Consider the following 19,371-nt stretch of genomic DNA (forward strand, 5'->3'; position numbering starts at 1 on the left):
AACCTTCTCGAGTGTTATTCTTTTTCGTGTTCTGTTGAAATTATTGAATTGGTATTTAATGTAGTTATAATTAACCAAATAAATAACTAATATTGTAAGTACCGTAAGTAATGTATGTAATTAGCCGTAAGTGATACATTGTATTTTTATTAGTGTAAGTAAGCAGTATTGTAAGTAATGTATTGCAGTGTATTGTATTGTTCAGTATTGTAAAATCTAGTGTCATTTAAAAAAAAAAAAAAAACTCTCGCTAGCCTTATGGTATTAGGGGCTGCCTTTGAAGTATGGATTTTAGAGTTTTTTTCTTTTCCCTAAATGCATCCACGTGCAGAGCCGTAAAAGCTAATCCGGAACAATAACAATAAGTAAACCCAATCTTCACAGTATATTTACATATCCAGCAAAAAGACTGGAAGACAGGAAATTATCGAAATAAGCCGTCAACAGAAGAAAGCTGTCGAAGAGCGGAATTTAGTTTACTATACTTGTGGAAACTACTTCACAACTTCCTGTCTTAATTTGAAATGCTAGACTCGATCGCCTTTTCTGTTATTGATCGAATAATTGTGTTAAGTTCCGGCTGCGACTGTTCCGAACTTTGCTAAACGAATTCATCCTCGTCACCGCTCGAGTCATCATAATATGATTGGCTACCTCCAAACCTTGACATAAATTCTTGTGAGAAGACGTCCATGGCATCCGCGTCAATAAGGACGACACGAATATCGCGTAGATTGGGTTTATAACCCACATGTTTAGCAGCTTGGGCTGGGACTTCCTTTGTCTGACCCTCATGTTTTGTTCCTGGTGTCTTTTTTCCTTCATTCTTTCGATAATTTTCTTTCGGTTTCTTTGTCTTACAATGCTTTTCCTTGTTTTCGTTTAGCTCGTCAAGGTACTTGAGGTATTCTTGAATTCCTTCAAGCATCGCAAAAGCACACTCGTTCACAGGAACGCCAAAAAAAACCAGAACTAATAGCAGGCAGAGCGATAGATGATAAGTTAAGTGTCGACGCAAGCTTAAGGCTCTCGAAACAGGCCTTCTGAAGAAGACGGTGCGTCTGACTTTGCGATTGTTTACCCCACTCGGGTCCAATAGCATGTATTACAAACTTGCAGGGCAAATCGCCAGCTTTAGTATGAACTGCCTCGCCTACCTTTAACGTCTTGTAATGGCGAGCTTTCATTAACGTCTTTGATTCCGTCACAATTTCACTGCCACCTTTTTGAACAATGAAGTTTGCGAGTCCAGCTCCATGGAGCAAAAGATCATTAGCCGGGTTCACGATTGCATCAACATCTTCATTAGTTATGTCGCCATAACGTAAGGAAATGTGAATGCCGTTCTCAGTGTGATGTTTGCAAGTCTCTATAGAAAGGATTACTGATTCTGACAGGTTAATTACTTGGGCTCCAGTAGGAGAATCATCATCACTGGGACTTGTTGCTTCTTTTACGCGCAGCTTTAGATGAGCCACCGATGCAGCATCCCCGTAAACAAACATAGGGCCACTTTCTTGGGGCTGGTCCAAGATGACAGGAAACTTGGTTAAGAGCTTATGTATCAATGGAGCAACAGTTTTAACATCCTCGCACCTCGAATTTAGCTCCCAGGTAACCATACCATGGGTTGCAGACTGAAGGAGCTCTGAAAACTCAGAGAAGGCCATCATGAATAAAGAGGGATCACATTTCGATTTTGGCTTGAGTGTAACTTCAATGTCGCTTCCCTTTTCGTCAAATTCAACGCGACATTGTTCGAGGATGCTTTGCATCTGAGTACGATAGAATTGCCTAATGAAGCTAATAGCAAGTGATTTGGCTTTAAACGTCGTTTTTTCGGCTATCGGATTAGTCATCTCCTTTGTGTCTTCTTGTCGCATATTACCAAGGTACTGAACCTTCAGCGGAGGCCTTTTTTCCAAAGACCCTGTAACAGTGGTTCCAGCGTACTCAGATGTATGCGCAATTCTTTGTGATAAGATATCCTTCTCCATCAGTCGGTGACCTACCTGATCATCTACCTCCTCAAACGAAGATCTGGTGTCTGTATGCGAGATGTTTTGTTCTTTTACTAAATGCTTTTGAAGAAGAAGTTGACAGGTATTTATCTGGCTCAGTGATCCCATTATTAAAAAGTACTCGGCTTCACGTTCAAATGATATACCAACCTCACTTTTCATTCCCTCCAAAATCTGCATAGTCTCTTGTGGGTTATCGCCCAGTACAAGTGAATTGAGCTTTGCCGTTATTTGAGTAAATACCTGCAGATCAACGCATAAATACGGATAGGGCGGTAAGAAAACTGAGAATCTCATCATTTCAGAAAAGAGAAACAGTACCTTATATTCAATATTTTAACACACCGTGATTCATGTTCATCTCCTCCCAAGTTTGGTGTTAATTATGTGAGAGTACAAGCTTAAAGTGCACCTAACCTCAAATATTTTTTGTTCCTGATACAAATCTCATTATCCAAAGAAAACATACGTCACCATCCTTACTCAGAATTTCGCTTTTTCCGTGCCGTGCAATCCACGTTAACTTGGAAGAACTAGCAGTAATTTGGACCCACGACTGTGATGTGAGAGGCATGGGTCTATACTCGCTTTTACGTCACAAACTGCTTTGCATTCCTGTTTTCAAAAACAATTTTTCATCGCAAAGCAGTTTGTGACGTAAAAGCGAGAATGGGCCTTATTCGCGCGGCGTCCATATTAGCCATAGACAATAGATTTCGTACCAAGAGACTTGAGTTGAAATGTTTGGGAACGAGTTCTGGTGCGCAAAAACAAAAGTTTTTAATCCCTCGGCACTCAACATGGCCACCGTGTGATTAAGACCTGTAGACCCATCACGGTCCTGGGTCCAAATTACTGCTGTCTTGATAACTTTGCGCTTCTTGCGAAGTTTAGAGGTAAGTATCGTCAAACATTTCTTTCGGTAGGGAGATCAATATTGTAGACTAAAAATATTTGAGTTTAGGTGCCCTTAAGCAAGGATGACAACAAACTCGGACGTCCTAATAACCGGGGTCATGTAAAGTGCACGAAATATCCACCACTACCACGGTCATCACATTGCAAAGTCCATATCATATCAATCTTAGACGGATGATCAATCCATGTTAAATTTTCGATGATTGAAAAGCCCTGATTAAGTTTGAAAAAATTCCGCCCATTTTAAGCCATACTCTGATAGTTGATTCTTAGACGGTCCAGGTCACGCGGCTTGTGGTCACGCACTGTGCGTGACCACGAGTGACTTGGCCGTCCGAAAATCCACATCTGAGTTACCTTACCTCATCTTTGCTATAAGCGAACCCCTCTGAACACCGATGAACTTTCAGGATACGCCCTTGAACTTGATGGTCTGCTTTAAGAACTGTATTTACAGCTGTAGTAAAAAAAAAAGAGGTTTGGGAGATACTACACAATTTTACACAGCACAAAGAAACAAGGGATGATCCGTGGACCGTGGACCATTCGGTGCAAGTTAGCCACAATTTTGTTACTGCAATTGCAAAGCCCATTGTAGTCAACAGTAACTCTACCACAGCTGATAAAACAATAGACTACAGTTGCTCATACATACCAATGACACATACGAGTATACGTCAATACGCGTATTATTTGCGTTTTACTTGTATATTTTTTGGTTCATATTATCTTTGAGCTCCACTGTATACATTCCTGACTTGCACAATGATACTTCCCGCTGATCACTTTTATTCCAACTTCGAACGCACTCCCTAATCTACGATTACTCGCAGTAATAACACTATTCTTTAATCACACATTCTCTTTTTTCAGTGGAGCACTCGGAGGGAAGCCTTGGAACAGGTCGAAAGCCCGTAAAAACTCGGACCACGTATGGCGTCATCTCGACTTGAAATCTCGCCATATTGGCGAGAAGCAAGCCAGCTCATCGCTGCTATCCACAGCAAAAATTCTAAAGCCCATGAGACTGAAGGCTAACGCACGAATTTGACTGTACAAACAGCTGGCGAAACAAAAACTCAGCACACTGTTCCAAGTGTACAACTTACTTTCGGCGTCTTCGAAAGTAACAATAGCTGTCATAGTTCCATCTTCGCTTACTTCTTGCATAAATTTTACGGAAGATACGTCACCACCGCCATGTTTTCGCCGCTGAAAATGGATAAAAAGAGAATCTTCTTTTGTCCCCGGTGGAATATTCGATACCAACATGCTTTTTTCAATGTCATCTTTACGCATCGATTCGATTATCGTACGAATCAACGCCATTGTTTGCTATGAACGACGCTTGACTGTAAAATGAATTCAAGAGACTTGCATAAATTATTACTAAATTCGGGGAATACCCCCCAAAAAACGTCTTTTCTTTTCGTTTAACATTTTCAATGTCAACTGCATTTGGTTACCCTATTAAGCGACTCTTCAGAATCGTAGATGAGTTTATTTTGAATATATATAAAGCTATATATAACCAGCTACAGATTTTGCACGCAACGAGTGTCCTTTTCTGAGAACTCATCCAGCGCATTACGTCATTTCTCGGAAAAAAGGAAGAAAGCACGGGTGGACGCACGTCACCAATACTCTTTTAGATAACAGAGCCAGGGACCAATAGGGAGCGAGTGCAAAATAGACCAAATTCCCCTCCCTTGTTTTGGGGAAAGTTTGCATTTGCGACTGGGGAAATTTCTTAAAACACTTTCCTTCTTCAAGCAGACGGAAAACCTTATGGAAAGTAACCGCATTCTGGTCACAGCATTCCCAGAGGATACAACTGAAACAGATCTTGTGATCTACTTTCAATCCGAAACATATTCAGGGGGAGGCGACGTGGAAGACGTCCAGCTCATTCGAAATCCACTGCGAGCCGTGATCAGTTTCGTGGATCCCACAGGTAAACGCAATTTGTTTAGTTTGGACATAAGAAGTGTATGGGTATACAGCTATGATGCATATACCTAGTACTTGAAGAAGTATTGAAAATTAAGTTTGAAAATATCATCAACCGTGATCTCAGAGCGGCGTATGCACAGAAAATAGATAAGTACAACTTTATTGCCTTATTGCTTTAGACCATGGCGAGAAAGGAATCTTTTTGCACCGACTACACAATTTATACTATCTGAATCAGTAAAACAAGCTTAAAAGCTAGTTACAGACAAGGATAAGAATTAGGAAAGTCTTAAGAGCTAAAATTCCAAGACTTGAGCCATATCATTGAAATCGAAACCGACTGAAAAAATATCCATCCATTTTAAACTTAACTCGGTGGAAGTCGCTTGCATAGCTGTTCCATGCTAAAATCTTGGATTTAACAAGCCAGAAAATAATGTTTGCGAAAAACACGGTGCATGAATGAAAAGAAGATCGAATTTCTGGAAATTTCTGGATTCCCACAATCAATATCAAAAACCGATTTTGTCACGCTTTTTAACTATGGTGCATGCATGTGAAAGCGTCTTCTTGAGAGTAAAGAGTAAATGTTTCGCAGAACATGTTAACTTTTATTTTTCCGGAGCGTAATCTTCGTAATCTCCCGAAACAACAACTGCCGAACTATCGTAAATATGATGACTCTTACATTAGGCAAACTGTCACACCTTGCGAATGAATAACTTGTATGTTACGTAATTGTCCACCGGAATTTTTGCTAATATTAGTTTCCTACTGTCTTTAAACACAATAACGTCACACGGTATTTCTCCCGAACAGTACAGCCTCACAACGTTTGAACTCACAGGGGTTATACCATGGCAAATTATTTTCGCGTCACTAGGAAAGCAGTCACATATCTGGCGGTGGTGCGTTAATGATTTATCCCTATTTTCGCCTTGGAAGATCAGTACATTGTCTAGCAGACAGGTGATGAGGATAAAGAAATTTATCAGATGATTGATGAGTGATCGTCGCCGCCATTGTAGTCGTGATTGCAAGCGTTTGCGACAGAAGCCTTCGACAGCTAAAACCCTGCCTCTCAATGATAAAGCGATTATCTAAAGATACGATGTCGAAGCATGCCTAAAAAAACTAAAAGTGGAAATAAGCAACAAAAATGAAGAAGAAGTCGGAAGTACCAGTCAAATATAAAAATCGATAAAAAAGGAACTGCATTATACACAGAGCTGAAAATATCTCTACTGACATAACATGAACTAGGCTCGATTTCCCGCCGCTCACTCGAGTTCGGGTATCCTCCCCGAGAAGAGACGGCTGGACGCGTGAGCGATAGATAGTGTCTGTGACGTAAATTCAAAATATAATTTATGCGAAATTAATAGTGGCAGGGAAATAGCATTAGACATCCCAAAAACACTGATTTTAAAAAATCAGAAATTACATAACAATGCTTAAAACGTCTGTGCGAAGTTTCCAGATGATACGAGCTCTAGTTTGTGGTTAAATGATCGATGTGAGTTTGAATTCAACCGGTGAATCATCGACGAAATCTTCGGCTGCTTTAGCTCTCAGTCGACCTCATCGGCCCCCTCGTTTTGCCGGCAATAAACTCAGCAGTACTTTCAATTGATCTTGAGGAATTTTACTTGCTCTTACATTAACGAAGTATGAGGAGAAAATTGCAATAGCAATGGATTTGAAAGCCGTATTTTGACCTTGGCGCCATCTGGAAAATCAGTGAAGTTTGCGAACTCAGGCGGTAGAAAACGACACAATTCCCATTCTCCAGCTTCTCGAACACTTTTCGTTGTCGCAATCTTGGATGTTTCCTACCTTAAAGCACTGTAAACCTCGAACAGGCCGGGTCAAAGAATACCTTCGCAGCCAAAACATATAATTTATGCCAGACGGATTTGTGCAGGCGAGTTTCTGATTGGCGGAGATTAACAATGGCTCACCTCACGCGTCCAGACGAGATTTCGGGAGTGAGCGCTGGCTCATTTCCCGAAACAGCGGCTGGTAATCGAGCCTAAACATGAAAGTCACATTATAGAAGAATCGAAGACCACACTGAGTTAATTCACGCTTTCTTGATTTGCTTTTTCCTTTCTATTTTTTTTGTTAGCCGCCGCTAGGGTGATTTCTCGACCACACCATCTTTTCCGTAACTGTCAACTAAAAATATTCTCTTTGGCAAATCAAGTCTCAAAGCAAGAGGATAAACAAGATATCCAGCTGAGGAATTACAGCCCAAAATTCAATGTTTTTTATGATGCTATGAAACCGGAGAAGGCAATGCAGTCCAATACGAAGACGAATATAAGCAACGCACCAAACTGTGTAAGTTTTTTCCCAACCTCGTTAAACATTGGGTGATGTGATTTCTTTTAGAATTAAAAAAACTAAGTTTGGCAGATAAATGAACCTGTTTTCGGCTCGCAGAAAACCCCCCCCCCCTCCCTTCTTCGGTGTGTGAATAAAGCCATGCATGTGACACAAAATTTTACATTAAATTTTGCTTGTTCGAAAGAGCTTTTAAAATGATGAAGAACGGCGTTTATTTTATTGTGATAGCTCTCTTGGTTGCCGAGTTATTCAAAATTTGGATTTATGCAAATTAGACGACTTGTGACATCATATAGTGGACACAAGATGATGTAAAATCACAAATAATGGAATATCTCTTAAGACTTTTTCTGTATAGGACTGAAACTTTTTGCAGTTCTTATACTCATCACAAAGGTCCATGATATGGCCCAGTGTGACGTTTCCATAGCAACGCAATGGGCTCCAGGCCTCCATCCAAAGGGTAAAATCAGAGTTTCCCTCCCCAATATGGCATTTTCCCTTGCATGAATTTTTTTTTGTTGTTTTTCCCATTCCCCCCCCCCCCCCCCCATCACTTTTCTAATGGTCCGTCCCTAAGGGTTATTTGCTCTTGATGTTCATTCAGTCCGTGTGACCGTATATGGACATTACACAGCACAAGCACAAGGAAGTCTGTTAGACTCTAAAGCAACAAAGAAGGCATTTTCGATATCGGAAAGGTAGAGGTCTGGTAACGAGTATGTTGCTATGGTGACATCATAATCACAATTACAATGTGTAGTTTTGGTAGCACATCAACCCTGCAATATTTTAACCCTGCAGACTTAGTATTTGCAAAGATATTCCATGTTTTGTGACGTTACATAATTTTGTTTCCACTATGTGACGTCACAAGTCATCTAATTTGCATAAATCAAAATCTTGAATAGCTCGGCTACCAAGAGTGCTATCACAAAGTAAACACTGTTCTTCACCATTTTGAAAGCTCTTTCGAACAAGCTAATAAAAAATTTTGTGTCATATGCACTTTAAAGAAGTTAGAGCAGGATTCTATAGCCTTCACCAATAAATCCCTTATATATTTTGCCCAGCTCCGGTAATATGAAAAGTCTTTCGCATTCACTCAGTATTGTAACACTGAGTGAATTATGTATTATGACACATTAGGTATGTATTAATGAAACATAATTCACTAATGACATGAATTATGTCTTATGACACATAATACGGGCTTATTTCACGGACGACACCTTATTGGTGAATTGGTGTGAAAGTGAACCGCGAGATCAATGGAAAAACAAATCAAAACAACCTTCCCAACATGCGGGCAATCTAAAAATAAAATTTCAAGTAATTATCGTGACACACAGGGATTCGCCCTCTTACGTCATATTCAATTTTAAAGTAGCCTTACGCAAAAGGTGTACCGAGCTTTAGGGTGCGTTCGATTGACCCTATTCCAGAATAAAAATACATGGAGTGATGATTTAAAACGGTATGTCTGGCGCTTTTGAAGCAACAAGGATAATAAATATATGTTTAAAACTGCATTTTAGCAAGTGTTTGATAATTTTAATGTGAATCTCCGTAAAACGAAGGATTTCTAACTTCAATCGAACGCGCCCTTATATTACACTTACTCCCAGCCGAATTTGTAGCATCTAAGGAACCTTAAAATGAAATATTCGTTGTTTGCAGGACTCTGATGACCATAATTGGGCGCATGTTGAGGTCCGACAAAATGACTCGTTGAAACAACCTGACAATGGCAACGCCGAGCCGACAACTTCACAATCCTCTCAAAAGTGTAGAATTCTAGTGGACGGTTTGCCAAATAATGCAACGGATGATCTCGTGTGGAATTACTTTGAAAACAAAAGGAGATCAAGCGGAGGTCCAGTCTCCCAGGTGGTCATGAATTCTGAATCCAGGACATGCCAGGTCACTTTTGAATGTCCTGATGGTAGGCCGGATTGCGGTATTTTTTTATCCAGTGAAAATTACCGTTTCTGAACATACAGTTGTTTCAAGATGATTCCGTTTAGATTCTAACTGTGCTGATAAACCATTCTGTACATTATTCGCATTTGTTTTCATATACAGGGCTCGTTATGGTTCAATTTTATATTTGGTTTCAGATTTTTCTACAGAAAATTGAACTGGTCTGAAAATTTTTAAACCAAGAAGAAATTTGAACCACAACAGATGCATCCAAAATGTATGAAAAACGTACACCCATTTCAGGACAATTCAGGAGAAGGGGCAACTTTTCGGCCCTTGTGATTGTTTGTTTGCTGCGTTGTTTGTTTATATGAACAACTAAGAAATTAAAACAAAGCTTGTCGCTCAATGATAGTCCAGACAATGGACAAGGCCTGGCCAACCTGAACAATGGATTACATGATTTAGGAAGCACTTTTAGCATAATTGTACAACTGATAATAATAGTGCATCAGTTTCAAATTAATCTATTGCAAGTAAATTTGAATGGTAACAATTATCTCCATTTTTAACCCTTCTGGCTGCATCTTGAGAATAAAATTGAAATGAAAAAGGTATTCGTGTTCCATTATTTGACACTGAATTACAGTAGAAAAGATATTTTTGTCCCAAATTAAGTTAAAAATTAATATAAAAGAACAGAACTAAAGGACATACTAGAAATGTAAATTATAACATACTTTATTAACCGGTTTTCTCTTTAATTACCAGATATTTACTGGCCCTGATGGGTCGCACCCATCCTACTGATGAACAGTAGTAGTTCATCAACAGTTGTTTGCAAACCGGTCATCAATGAGCTTTTCAGCACGAACGAGTCCCCTTTGGTTGTGTATGGGCGCAAACAAGGACTGCTTCGTATTGAACGTGGGGGTGCGTAATAATCGTATATCGAGGAGGGGTTTTGTCGAGTCGATTTTTATCAAGTCCTCTTTTCCTCGTGTCGCGCAAAACTTGAGTGATCCCTAATGGAAACGAGTGATCGAGACCAAAACGCTTTTATTGTAATTCAATTTTCACTGTTTGTTTTTCATTTTCTTTTTTGTCCACCGACCTTTGTTTGGATTTGTTCTCAAGACGCCTCCAGAGCAGCGCAACAGTCCACTCACAAACTCCATGGCGTGCATGTTTGCGTGTCCTTAATTGAAGAATTCGAGATGGAGGAAAAGGATGACAGCTTAGAAGACAAAGCGGACGAATTGGAAGAAGATCTCACCATAATCGTTAGCGGTCTCCCTCCCTCAGCTACAGAAGATGCCGTTTGTTATTACTTTGAGAATTCACGAAGATCTGGGGGAGGTGAAGTTCTCAAAATTGATTTCAATGATATCGATAATGGGAAAGCCATGCTAACATTCAAAGACGTGTCAGGTACATATCATAAGACATTGTTTGATGCTTCCCTGGTTTGGAGATTTATGAATGTAGCTTCAAAAGTTAGAATTCAAAGGCCCAACATTTCGATTCTCTTTTCTCGTGTCTTCATCAGGGGTGATCCAAAGCTATCACAAGGGTGCTTTGCGTTCGACATGAGGAGAACGCAATTTCTAATATTGGGTATCCTGTGTATAGGGGGAGCCTTAGCAAGTTTCATCTTTGTCATAACCATCTTGATCATACGTGCATCGATACGTCACATGCGCAAATTCTTTGTATGGAGTCAACACGCTGATTTTTGGCAAGGGCATTTCTCAGTAATAACCTTTCAGACAATTTCAACAAAATTCAGATTTTGATAGGTTTTATGATTTGCATACGAATAGATATACCTCGTGCCGCTTTACGAAGTACGTGTTCGTATCCTCAAACTTCAGTCCTATAGGATTGTTTCTTTCACTACCCTTCTCCTTTGCTTCCAAACCGACTGTCGAATGCACTTCAATAATCCGAGATTACTACTAGTCTGTGCTACCAATTTGTTGAAAAAAGGAAAGGCGCGCCTATTAATAGTAATCAGCGTCCTTTTGTTTCAAAAAGGATGCAAATCTTTGTCAGGTTAAAGTCTTCCATCAGCACGGTTCAAAGAGGCGGGGGTGGTATTGATGTGCCAGGCTTTTTAGCAATGGCTTTGATGGTACCACCGGTTGGTAGTGATAATTCTGGAATTATCCAAAGCATATGGTGGGTATCTTTGTCAAGCATGTTCTGGCAAGGCAATGTTTTCCTTTTTGCAAAGAAAACCGCCTTTTGATGCTCTTTAAAAGGTGTCCCGGCCTAAACTGCATCCTTCCATTTTAACTCAAAGTGAGGGATAGGGTAGATAGTGTCCCAACTTCCTTTCCTCCGCAAAGGATTCTTAGGTTTTTCGAATATATGACTTAGCTTCTGGAAAGGTTTTTGGGCAACTTTCACGTTGCGGCTACGCAAAGCCCTCTTCAGTTCCGTGACCGGGCCTTGCATTGGATGACGGCAAAACTACCAACCGAGTTCTCGTCCCCCGAAGTGTTTCGGGAAGGAGTGACCGGCTCAGTTGGTAATGCAAATACAGTTACGCAAGAAAGGCTATGGGTAGCCATTGACCCTTAAAAATGCCACGAACATATTCTCGCTCCGAGGCAGAGGAAGATGGTAGGGATGCACCGATGGCGATGGCGATGGCGCAATGATGAGAGCACTCGTCTCCCACCAATGTGACCCGGGTTCGATTCCCAGATTCGGCGTCAAATGTGGGTTGAGTTTGTTGGTTCTCTACTCTGCAGTACCGAGAGGTTTTCTCCGGGTACTCCGGGTACTCCGGTTTCCCCTCTACTCAAAAATAAATATTTGACTTGATTTGTGTTGATTGTTAATTTCAGTTGACAGTGTCCCCAATTAGTGCTCCAGCGCTAGTACCGTAACGACTAGACACTTAAAGAAAGTCCCTTTCCTTTCCTTTTTTTTATGGCAGATATTCATCCCTCGTGAGAAACGTTTTAACTGCGAGCTTCTTGTGGAAAGTAGGCTGGTGCTAGTCAAAAGGGAGATATTTGTCACTATAATTGTGTGGGGTTTTCAGTAAACGTTTGCCTCTAGATTTCTCTGCTCAGCCCAGCTGTAGACATTTAAATCGAGAAAAGTCAAACATCTATTATGAGCTTCACGTTAGATGATAAACTGGATAGACGGCTCAACTGAATTTAAAAGGTGACAGAAGGCCTTCTTCTTCAATCCCGGGTATCGTAGAGATGAGATGTTTTACTTACTAATAGCTCTGTCTTTTAATAGATTTGCAAAGACTCCTGGAGGGTGAGCACAAGATTAACAAGAAACCTATAGAAGTAAGACGACGACCTCCCAAGAAAAAGTTACCACCGGACCCCGTGGGAGTACACGTTCAAGGACTCAACCTCGAGAAGACAAGTAAAGACTGCTTGGCCTTATACTTAGAAAAATTCAGCAACGTCGAGGTAAAGGAAATGTACTTTGGTCCCAACGATAACGCCCTGGCTGTCTTTAATGAGGAACCAGGTAAGAATGCAGCTACTTATTGCTTTATGATTATGGGAAGGGTGAAAAAAGCGAATAACGAGAAATATAAACTAGGAGTTACTAATAGCAAATGAAGTGCTGCGAAGTGAGTCATCAAATTATAATACTAATAATGATGATAATAACCCACTCTGAAGGGAAATTTCCAGTTAGCAATAAAAGTCGATCTTTTTTTTTTTGTACATTGAAAGATTGTTGGATATACACCTTACTCCAAAATGTCCGCTGATTTATGCGGATACAAATTGGCCCTTGCTGCCTCGTTCCAGATAAAAGATTCTTTTGAATTTTAAACTCATTGCAAGGCATCAAGGGCTTATTTGAATGAAAACAAAAGAATATTTAAATGGTGGCCATTTTGGAATAAGGTGTATGGAGTAATTGAATTCTTTAGCTTCAAGGGCAGACAAGAGTGCAATCAAAAGAGGTAATGAGTTAAAGAACACAACTGATTGTTTTATTACATTAATGACATAAAATAATATCAATACAGAGGTGAAAGGTTTTTTGCCACAGTGAAACGGGATGCTTTAAGATTAAGGAATTGATTCTGTGAACATTGAGTCTATTAGCATGTGAAACAGGTAATATTAAATTGACATATACATTCCTCTATGCAAAATGAGCATTGAGTTTTTGACCATAAAAAACTTCTGAGTAATTCATTAAGATTGTAAACTATTTTGTAAGTATGGAGGATTGTGATATTATAACTAAAGGATTCAATTGTCAAATAATTAAACCATTAATAGAATATATGGTGGTGTGCTTGATCAGGGTCTCATACCTTTGATTGTAAAATATGAAAGAGACCAATCTCTCAATATATTTCAAAAGACAACTTGAATAACATACCAGTGCATTGACTGGCTTCAAAATTGCATGAGCTAAGGGCAATTGCTTTGAATTGTTTGCCTCTGAGGGCCATTGTCTTAACTTGAACAGATTGCCTAAACGGGCGAATGATTTTGTTCAAGATACATACATACATACTTTATTAAACCTCCCCAAAGGGGCTTTTCAGGAACAATGATAATTATAAAATAATAGTTTACATAATTATTTAAATTATTTACAAGATTAAAATAACTAATCATCACTATCAATTACATAACTACTTATCACAATATCAATTACTTCCTAAAAAATCCTTAACAGTTTGTTCCTTAAACGCTTCTTAAAGATTATTTCGTTGCTACAAAGTTTTAAATTCGATTCCAAGGAATTCCAGATGCTAACAGTTCGGTAATAAAAAGTTCTCTGTCCAGAGGCAGTTTTAAAAAGAGGGATAATTAAAAATTGGGAACTCCTGGTTGTGTATCTATTTACGTCAGAACGTTTGGTGAAAATAGAGCTCAGGTATTCAGGGGCACGACAATTCATACATTTAAAAGCCAAAATGGTATTTCGATAGTAAAGCTGACTGGATACTGGAAGCCACTTAAGGCGTTTTAGTTCAGGCGTAACATGATCATATTTCCGAATTCCACTTAGATCAGTGATCAGTGCAAGATCATGGTCAATAGAATAGTCCAGCGGGCTTGACTTGGCATATAAACCAGGGACAGCGTCTCTGTATCTGGAATACTTTGATTTTCAAGTGCATTTAACAACATCCTGTCTCCTTCAATTAAAATTTTGTCGACTGTAACAGTATCCCAGCGCCGCACTGGACATGTCTGTGCACACAAACGCGCTGAAAAACTCATAAAAGAGCATTGTATTCCCCTGGAAATATCACTAAATCGTTCGCGACCTTGATGAATACTTCTAGCGAGTGATAAAATTGCGTTTGACATGATAACCAAGATGAAAAAAGAAACACTTACCACGATAGCTCGACTTCAACTTAACAGAGGCGAACGAGTCCGAAGAGCAGCAACGTGACAGCAACATGTAGGCAATCATGTGAGCTGAGCACGCACATATTCGCAACTACTGCCGCTGATCCGACAGACTGCATATACTCAAAATTATCCGTAACGAAAAGAATTTGGCTGAAAATCGAGTTATTTGTGGCATTCAAAAAGCGCCCAGGCCTCACACGGTCTGTTGAAATTAGTGTTGCTCCTAGGCTCTTACCGATAGTGCTAGCACTATTTTTGGCATTATTTGGCTTCGCGAGCATTTTTTTTTTCACATTTTATCACAAAAAGCACTGCTAGCATTATTTTGGGTTTTCGACTGATTATTTGTATAATTTTATGTTAAAAAGCACAATATGACTTTATTTATGTCGTCCAAAGTCGCATTTTGCCCTCATTTTAGACAAAGGAGCCGAGGAGGCCTGGGGAATAGGTTTGCCAGGTCAGCGGTTGCCTTCTAGAATCCAGTCCATCACACTCGTTCCAAGATGGCGTTATCCACGTTGTCATCGAGGAACAATGGAAGTCAGCCAGCCAAGGCAGAGATAGCTCGAGAGCGTACTCTGCCATCAATCAATGGAAAACTAGGGGGAACTGTGATGCAAAAAACATAAGCATACATGATCGGATTAAGCAATATCCAGGAGAAGAACTATCAACCAACGACGGGAAGTTGTTTTGTCTGGCATGCCGCGAAATAGTGTCTACAAAGAAGACTATTGTAATTACACACTTGGCGTCAAAGAAACATGGAAATGGTAAAGACAAACTGAAGAAGTCTAAGCTAAAGGATCAGACGATTATGAAGGCTTTTATAGTGGGGAACAGGACGCAGAAAGACAGCACTCTACCCATAACTGTACGGGAAAACCAACTCGAAGTGGTCGAAGAGTTTCTGAGAGGGTCTCAATGAGGTTAAGCGTGTGGCGTGAAACGTCCAAAAAATTAACCGTGTGTCGTGAAAAAGGGAAAAAATGAACCGTGTGTCGTGAATTATTTTGTCCAGATAACCGTGTTGTTTGTAGCTTTTCCTATAAGTAAGCCCTGAACAATTATTTGATGTAAAAATTAAGCGTGCACCGTGAAATCGCGGAATTTTTAACCATGTACCATGTTTGCTACACCCTCATTGAGACCCTCTTCTGAGGGCTGGCATCCCAATTGGGAAAATCGACATGCTACGTTCCCTCTTAGAGAAGAATGGCCAAAGTCTCACAGCAAGTGCTCATCTTGGTCAGTATATATCAATTGTTTTCAAGCAGGAAGTCGAAAGGATCAAAAATGAATTGACTTTCGACATGCTACGTTCCCTCTTAGAGAAGAATGGCCAACGTCTCACAGCAAATGCTCATCTTGGTCAGTATATATCAATTGTTTTCAAGCTGGAAGTCAAAAGGATAAAAAATGAATTGACTTTGCCTAGTCAGACTGGCATAACAAGAGATGTTTCGATGATTTTTGACGGAAGTTCACGACAAGGAGAAGCAATTGCTGTGATCGTGCGTTTCCTTGACGATAATTGGTCGATTATTCAACGTCTCGTCAGAATTGATATATCTTCCACATCAGTAAATGCCGATGATCTTGCACAAGTGCTTAATCAGTGCCTATCAGTTGATTATGGAGTCAAGGCCAATTCGTTGCTCGCAGCCATGAGAGATGGTGGAAGATGGCAACGTTGGATAGGATTGCATTTATATTTCCTAAAATGCTCAACGTTGTGTGTTTCTCACATACGCTTGACAATGTTGGGAATCATCTTTTCGTTCCAACTCTTCTAGAGTTCGGTAGCGTATGGATTCGCCTGTTCCGCCATAGCTACAAGGCAAAGCCGTTGTGGACAGATCTGACTGGCCAAGATCATACAGCAGGGATGGCACTAGGATTTTTCAATCTGGGTCCTGGGACGCGACTGTTCAGCCAAATTGGGGTTCCAAGCAATTTTTGGGGGTCCCAAAATCTTGGTGACCCTCTGCGAGAAAGAGAGTATGTTTTAAATTATGAGAAAAAGAGAGTAACCAACTTGGAATTAATATTGATGCATAATGCATATGCATATGCATATGCATAGGACCGGCCGACAAAGGCTTTTTCTAGAGCTGTTACATTCATTCCTGGACAAGAACTCTGTTAATGAAAGAGCACCCTTCCCAAGGGTTTACGCAGTACTGGTTTCCTCCCTTAGGAGCAACGAACAGTGACGTCTTTTGCTATATATTTGCATTCGGTGACTTGCAGAGTACATTCCTCTGAAGAAGACCGCAGAAGGCGGTCGAAAATTTAGTTTTAACCTTTTTAGATGTTTTAAACCCCATTTCTTGGAACTTCAATTATGAGCACAGATCGCTCCAACAGTTTTACAAACAACAGAATATACTGACAAATCAAAGCAAGTTGTGTGAGTTATTTAAGTCAGTGCCTTGCGTCCTGAGACGCATTAAAATTTCGATGATGCAGTTTTTGGATTTTATTTGCGTAAAAATGCACGATTTCTGCGTTAACGCGATCCCTGTACAGTGAGACGAGATGGTGGTCAAAGTGGGAAGTCTATCAACAAATATTAATGGTGATATTGAGCGGTTCTTGATAAAAGCAGAAGCCACTAATATCGGTCCACAGTTACTCCCTCAAATTCAAGCAATATTTTCCGATCCTGAGCGACTAATCACCCTGAAGCTCGAGCTCTCCATTACTATCGATGCTGGGGAGCAATTTGTGAAAGCGACGTATTTCTTGGAAGGTGATGGCCCTCTCGTGCTCTCCGGTTATGAGAAACTCCATGCTGTTGCCCGAGCCTTCCAAGCCCCCCACTTTCCTAACGTGCATGCAGTCGCGGCAGCAATCGCTGAAGAAAATCCTGCCCAAAACGTAGCGGCTCTCGAACAGCAGGCAAAGGCATGTGTCCAACCAGCCATAGATTGGTTTCTGAGAAATTTCAATGTCCAACTATAAAACACAGTGTCAGCGTTCAAGGCTGCGAGGTATATGTGCCCGGTCAGCGTCCAGTGGCTGAAGCCAACTCAGCAATCAGTAGAGGCCTTGCAAATCTTCCTTTTTCTCGATGATGATGGAATTATCAACGGCCTAAAAGCTGAACTATCTGCTTACTTAGCTGCCACTGAAGGATGTGGTTATCAACACAGAAAAGCGAAAGGTAAAATGATGGCACGACCACAAGGATCAGCTCCCTCATTGGGCCCCTGCAGTGAAGAAAGTGCTGCTGGTGCAGCCATCCTCGGCTGCAGCAGAAAGGTTATTCTCTATTCTCAATTCCTGATTCAACAATCAACAAGAGCACGCCCTATTGGCTATCTGCAAGCAGGTGTGATGACCCAATACAACAAGCGATGATTAACGTCTAGTATGGGTAATGATGACCCAATAGCAAGCGATGATTAACTTCTAGTATCAGAAATCCTCAAACGTTGTGTTGGACTAATGGGAAAAAAACATTGATCGTTACATTTTGTTGTTGAAAAATGTAATATTCTATGTTTAAAAGAATCGGAAAAAAGTGAGCATTTTTATGTAACCCACGAGCACTTTTTTAAAAAGGTAGTATGTATTTATTTCAGTACCTTTTGGCAAAAAACAAGCACTGCTTTTAGCATTTAATTAGAAAATTAAACAAGCCTTACCTGTAAGGTGAAGTCTGATTGTGATTCTGCCAAATCCCTGGTGACTCGGTGAGGGTTAACATGAGATGCACACGTGCCGTCGTGGATAATCAGACTTTCAAAGGTTGTGGACACGGTTATCAAGATACAAATGAATACAGAGAAAAATGGAAGAACAAGGGGCGGGAAGTAGACAAGTGTGAGGGAGGGCATGTTAACCCTCACCGAGTCACCAGGGATTTGGCAGAATCACAATCAAACTTCACCTTACAGGTAAGGCTCGTTTAATTTTCTAATTCTACCAAATCCCGGTGACGTCACTTCCGGTTAACATGAGATTTTACAGCAATAAACGTGGACACAACTATTCCAATCCACAAAGCCAACTTATCGACCTGGCACAGCTCCAGCAAAGCTGTTTCCAGCAATAACGGGTTGGTTATAGAACTCCTGAAAAGCAGATTCTCTAGATCATTCGATGTGTTTCAGGATTTCATCAGTTGGAATCACCTGCCTGCTCTCGATATAGCTGCTCATTTGGCGCTGTGAGTATTAAACCTTGCTGTATCTACTACACTTGCTTCCATAACAGCTTTAATTCATCGCCCATTTGCATTCGTACCAATGTGCCGATAAGGTATGACAAATGAAAGCAGAAGACGGCCATTGCCATGGTGACGAAACAAGCTGGGTTTTTACCAAGAAAGCGTTCTAGAGTAGAGTAAGTGGTTCTTTAGGGTACTTTAGGGTTCTTCCCAACCAAAAAATGACATGAGGATTTTTCCCAGGTCTGTCCTGCTTTACATGATCCTGTATGTAGAACATAAATAATAATCAGGAGTTTTCTCCATAGCATCGATCTTCAGAAAATGACAGTGTTTGACAAGTTCAAGTTCACAGCTAGATACACACTGCAAGATAAACGGGTCGGAAGTCAACCTTGCTATTCGCAATTGGCCAGCTTGCAATGCTGCAACTGACCTAATATCGGTATCAACGCTACTCATGTAACCAACCTGAGGATTACAGTTTAGCAATTTGTCTTCTTATTGGACTGGGATCGTGGTTGACGGCCTTGCTTCTTCTTGGTTGTGGTAGGAGCCCCTTCTCCCCTAACAAAGGCATTGCAGAATATGACTTACCACCTCTTGAGAAGCAAACTGGGCGTTCAGATCTGGTTTCAGAGATTCTCGGCCA

At 40.4% G+C, this 19,371-nt stretch overlaps 2 protein-coding genes and 1 pseudogene across 3 annotated transcripts in view; 2 read left to right on the forward strand and 1 right to left on the reverse strand.

The window, feature by feature from the left end:
* LOC138021762 (uncharacterized) overlaps positions 1-4,730 on the reverse strand; it is a 55,039-nt gene extending 50,309 nt beyond the window's left edge. Inside the window, exons 1-3 of one of the 2 annotated variants that reach the window (XM_068868762.1) lie at positions 4,049-4,730; positions 3,302-3,396; positions 2,172-2,264 (exon numbers count right to left, since the gene is read on the reverse strand). In XM_068868762.1, coding sequence (XP_068724863.1) covers positions 2,172-2,264; positions 3,302-3,396; positions 4,049-4,268 — 408 coding nt within the window. In that variant the 5' untranslated portion in view covers positions 4,269-4,730. The remainder of the gene's footprint in view (positions 1-2,171; positions 2,265-3,301; positions 3,397-4,048) is intronic. The other variant, XM_068868763.1, reaches the window with a different exon arrangement.
* LOC138021749 (protein mono-ADP-ribosyltransferase PARP14-like) overlaps positions 1-19,371 on the forward strand; it is a 98,353-nt gene that overhangs the window by 59,263 nt on the left and 19,719 nt on the right. Inside the window, exons 11-15 of the mRNA XM_068868740.1 lie at positions 4,716-4,893; positions 7,021-7,235; positions 8,922-9,186; positions 10,302-10,595; positions 12,429-12,671. Coding sequence (XP_068724841.1) covers positions 4,716-4,893; positions 7,021-7,235; positions 8,922-9,186; positions 10,302-10,595; positions 12,429-12,671 — 1,195 coding nt within the window. The remainder of the gene's footprint in view (positions 1-4,715; positions 4,894-7,020; positions 7,236-8,921; positions 9,187-10,301; positions 10,596-12,428; positions 12,672-19,371) is intronic.
* On the forward strand, positions 15,046-17,908 carry LOC138018953 (uncharacterized; annotated as a pseudogene).

This window comes from Montipora capricornis, chromosome 10 (assembly GCF_036669925.1).
Source record: "Montipora capricornis isolate CH-2021 chromosome 10, ASM3666992v2, whole genome shotgun sequence".
NCBI classification, from domain to species: domain Eukaryota; kingdom Metazoa; phylum Cnidaria; class Anthozoa; order Scleractinia; family Acroporidae; genus Montipora; species Montipora capricornis.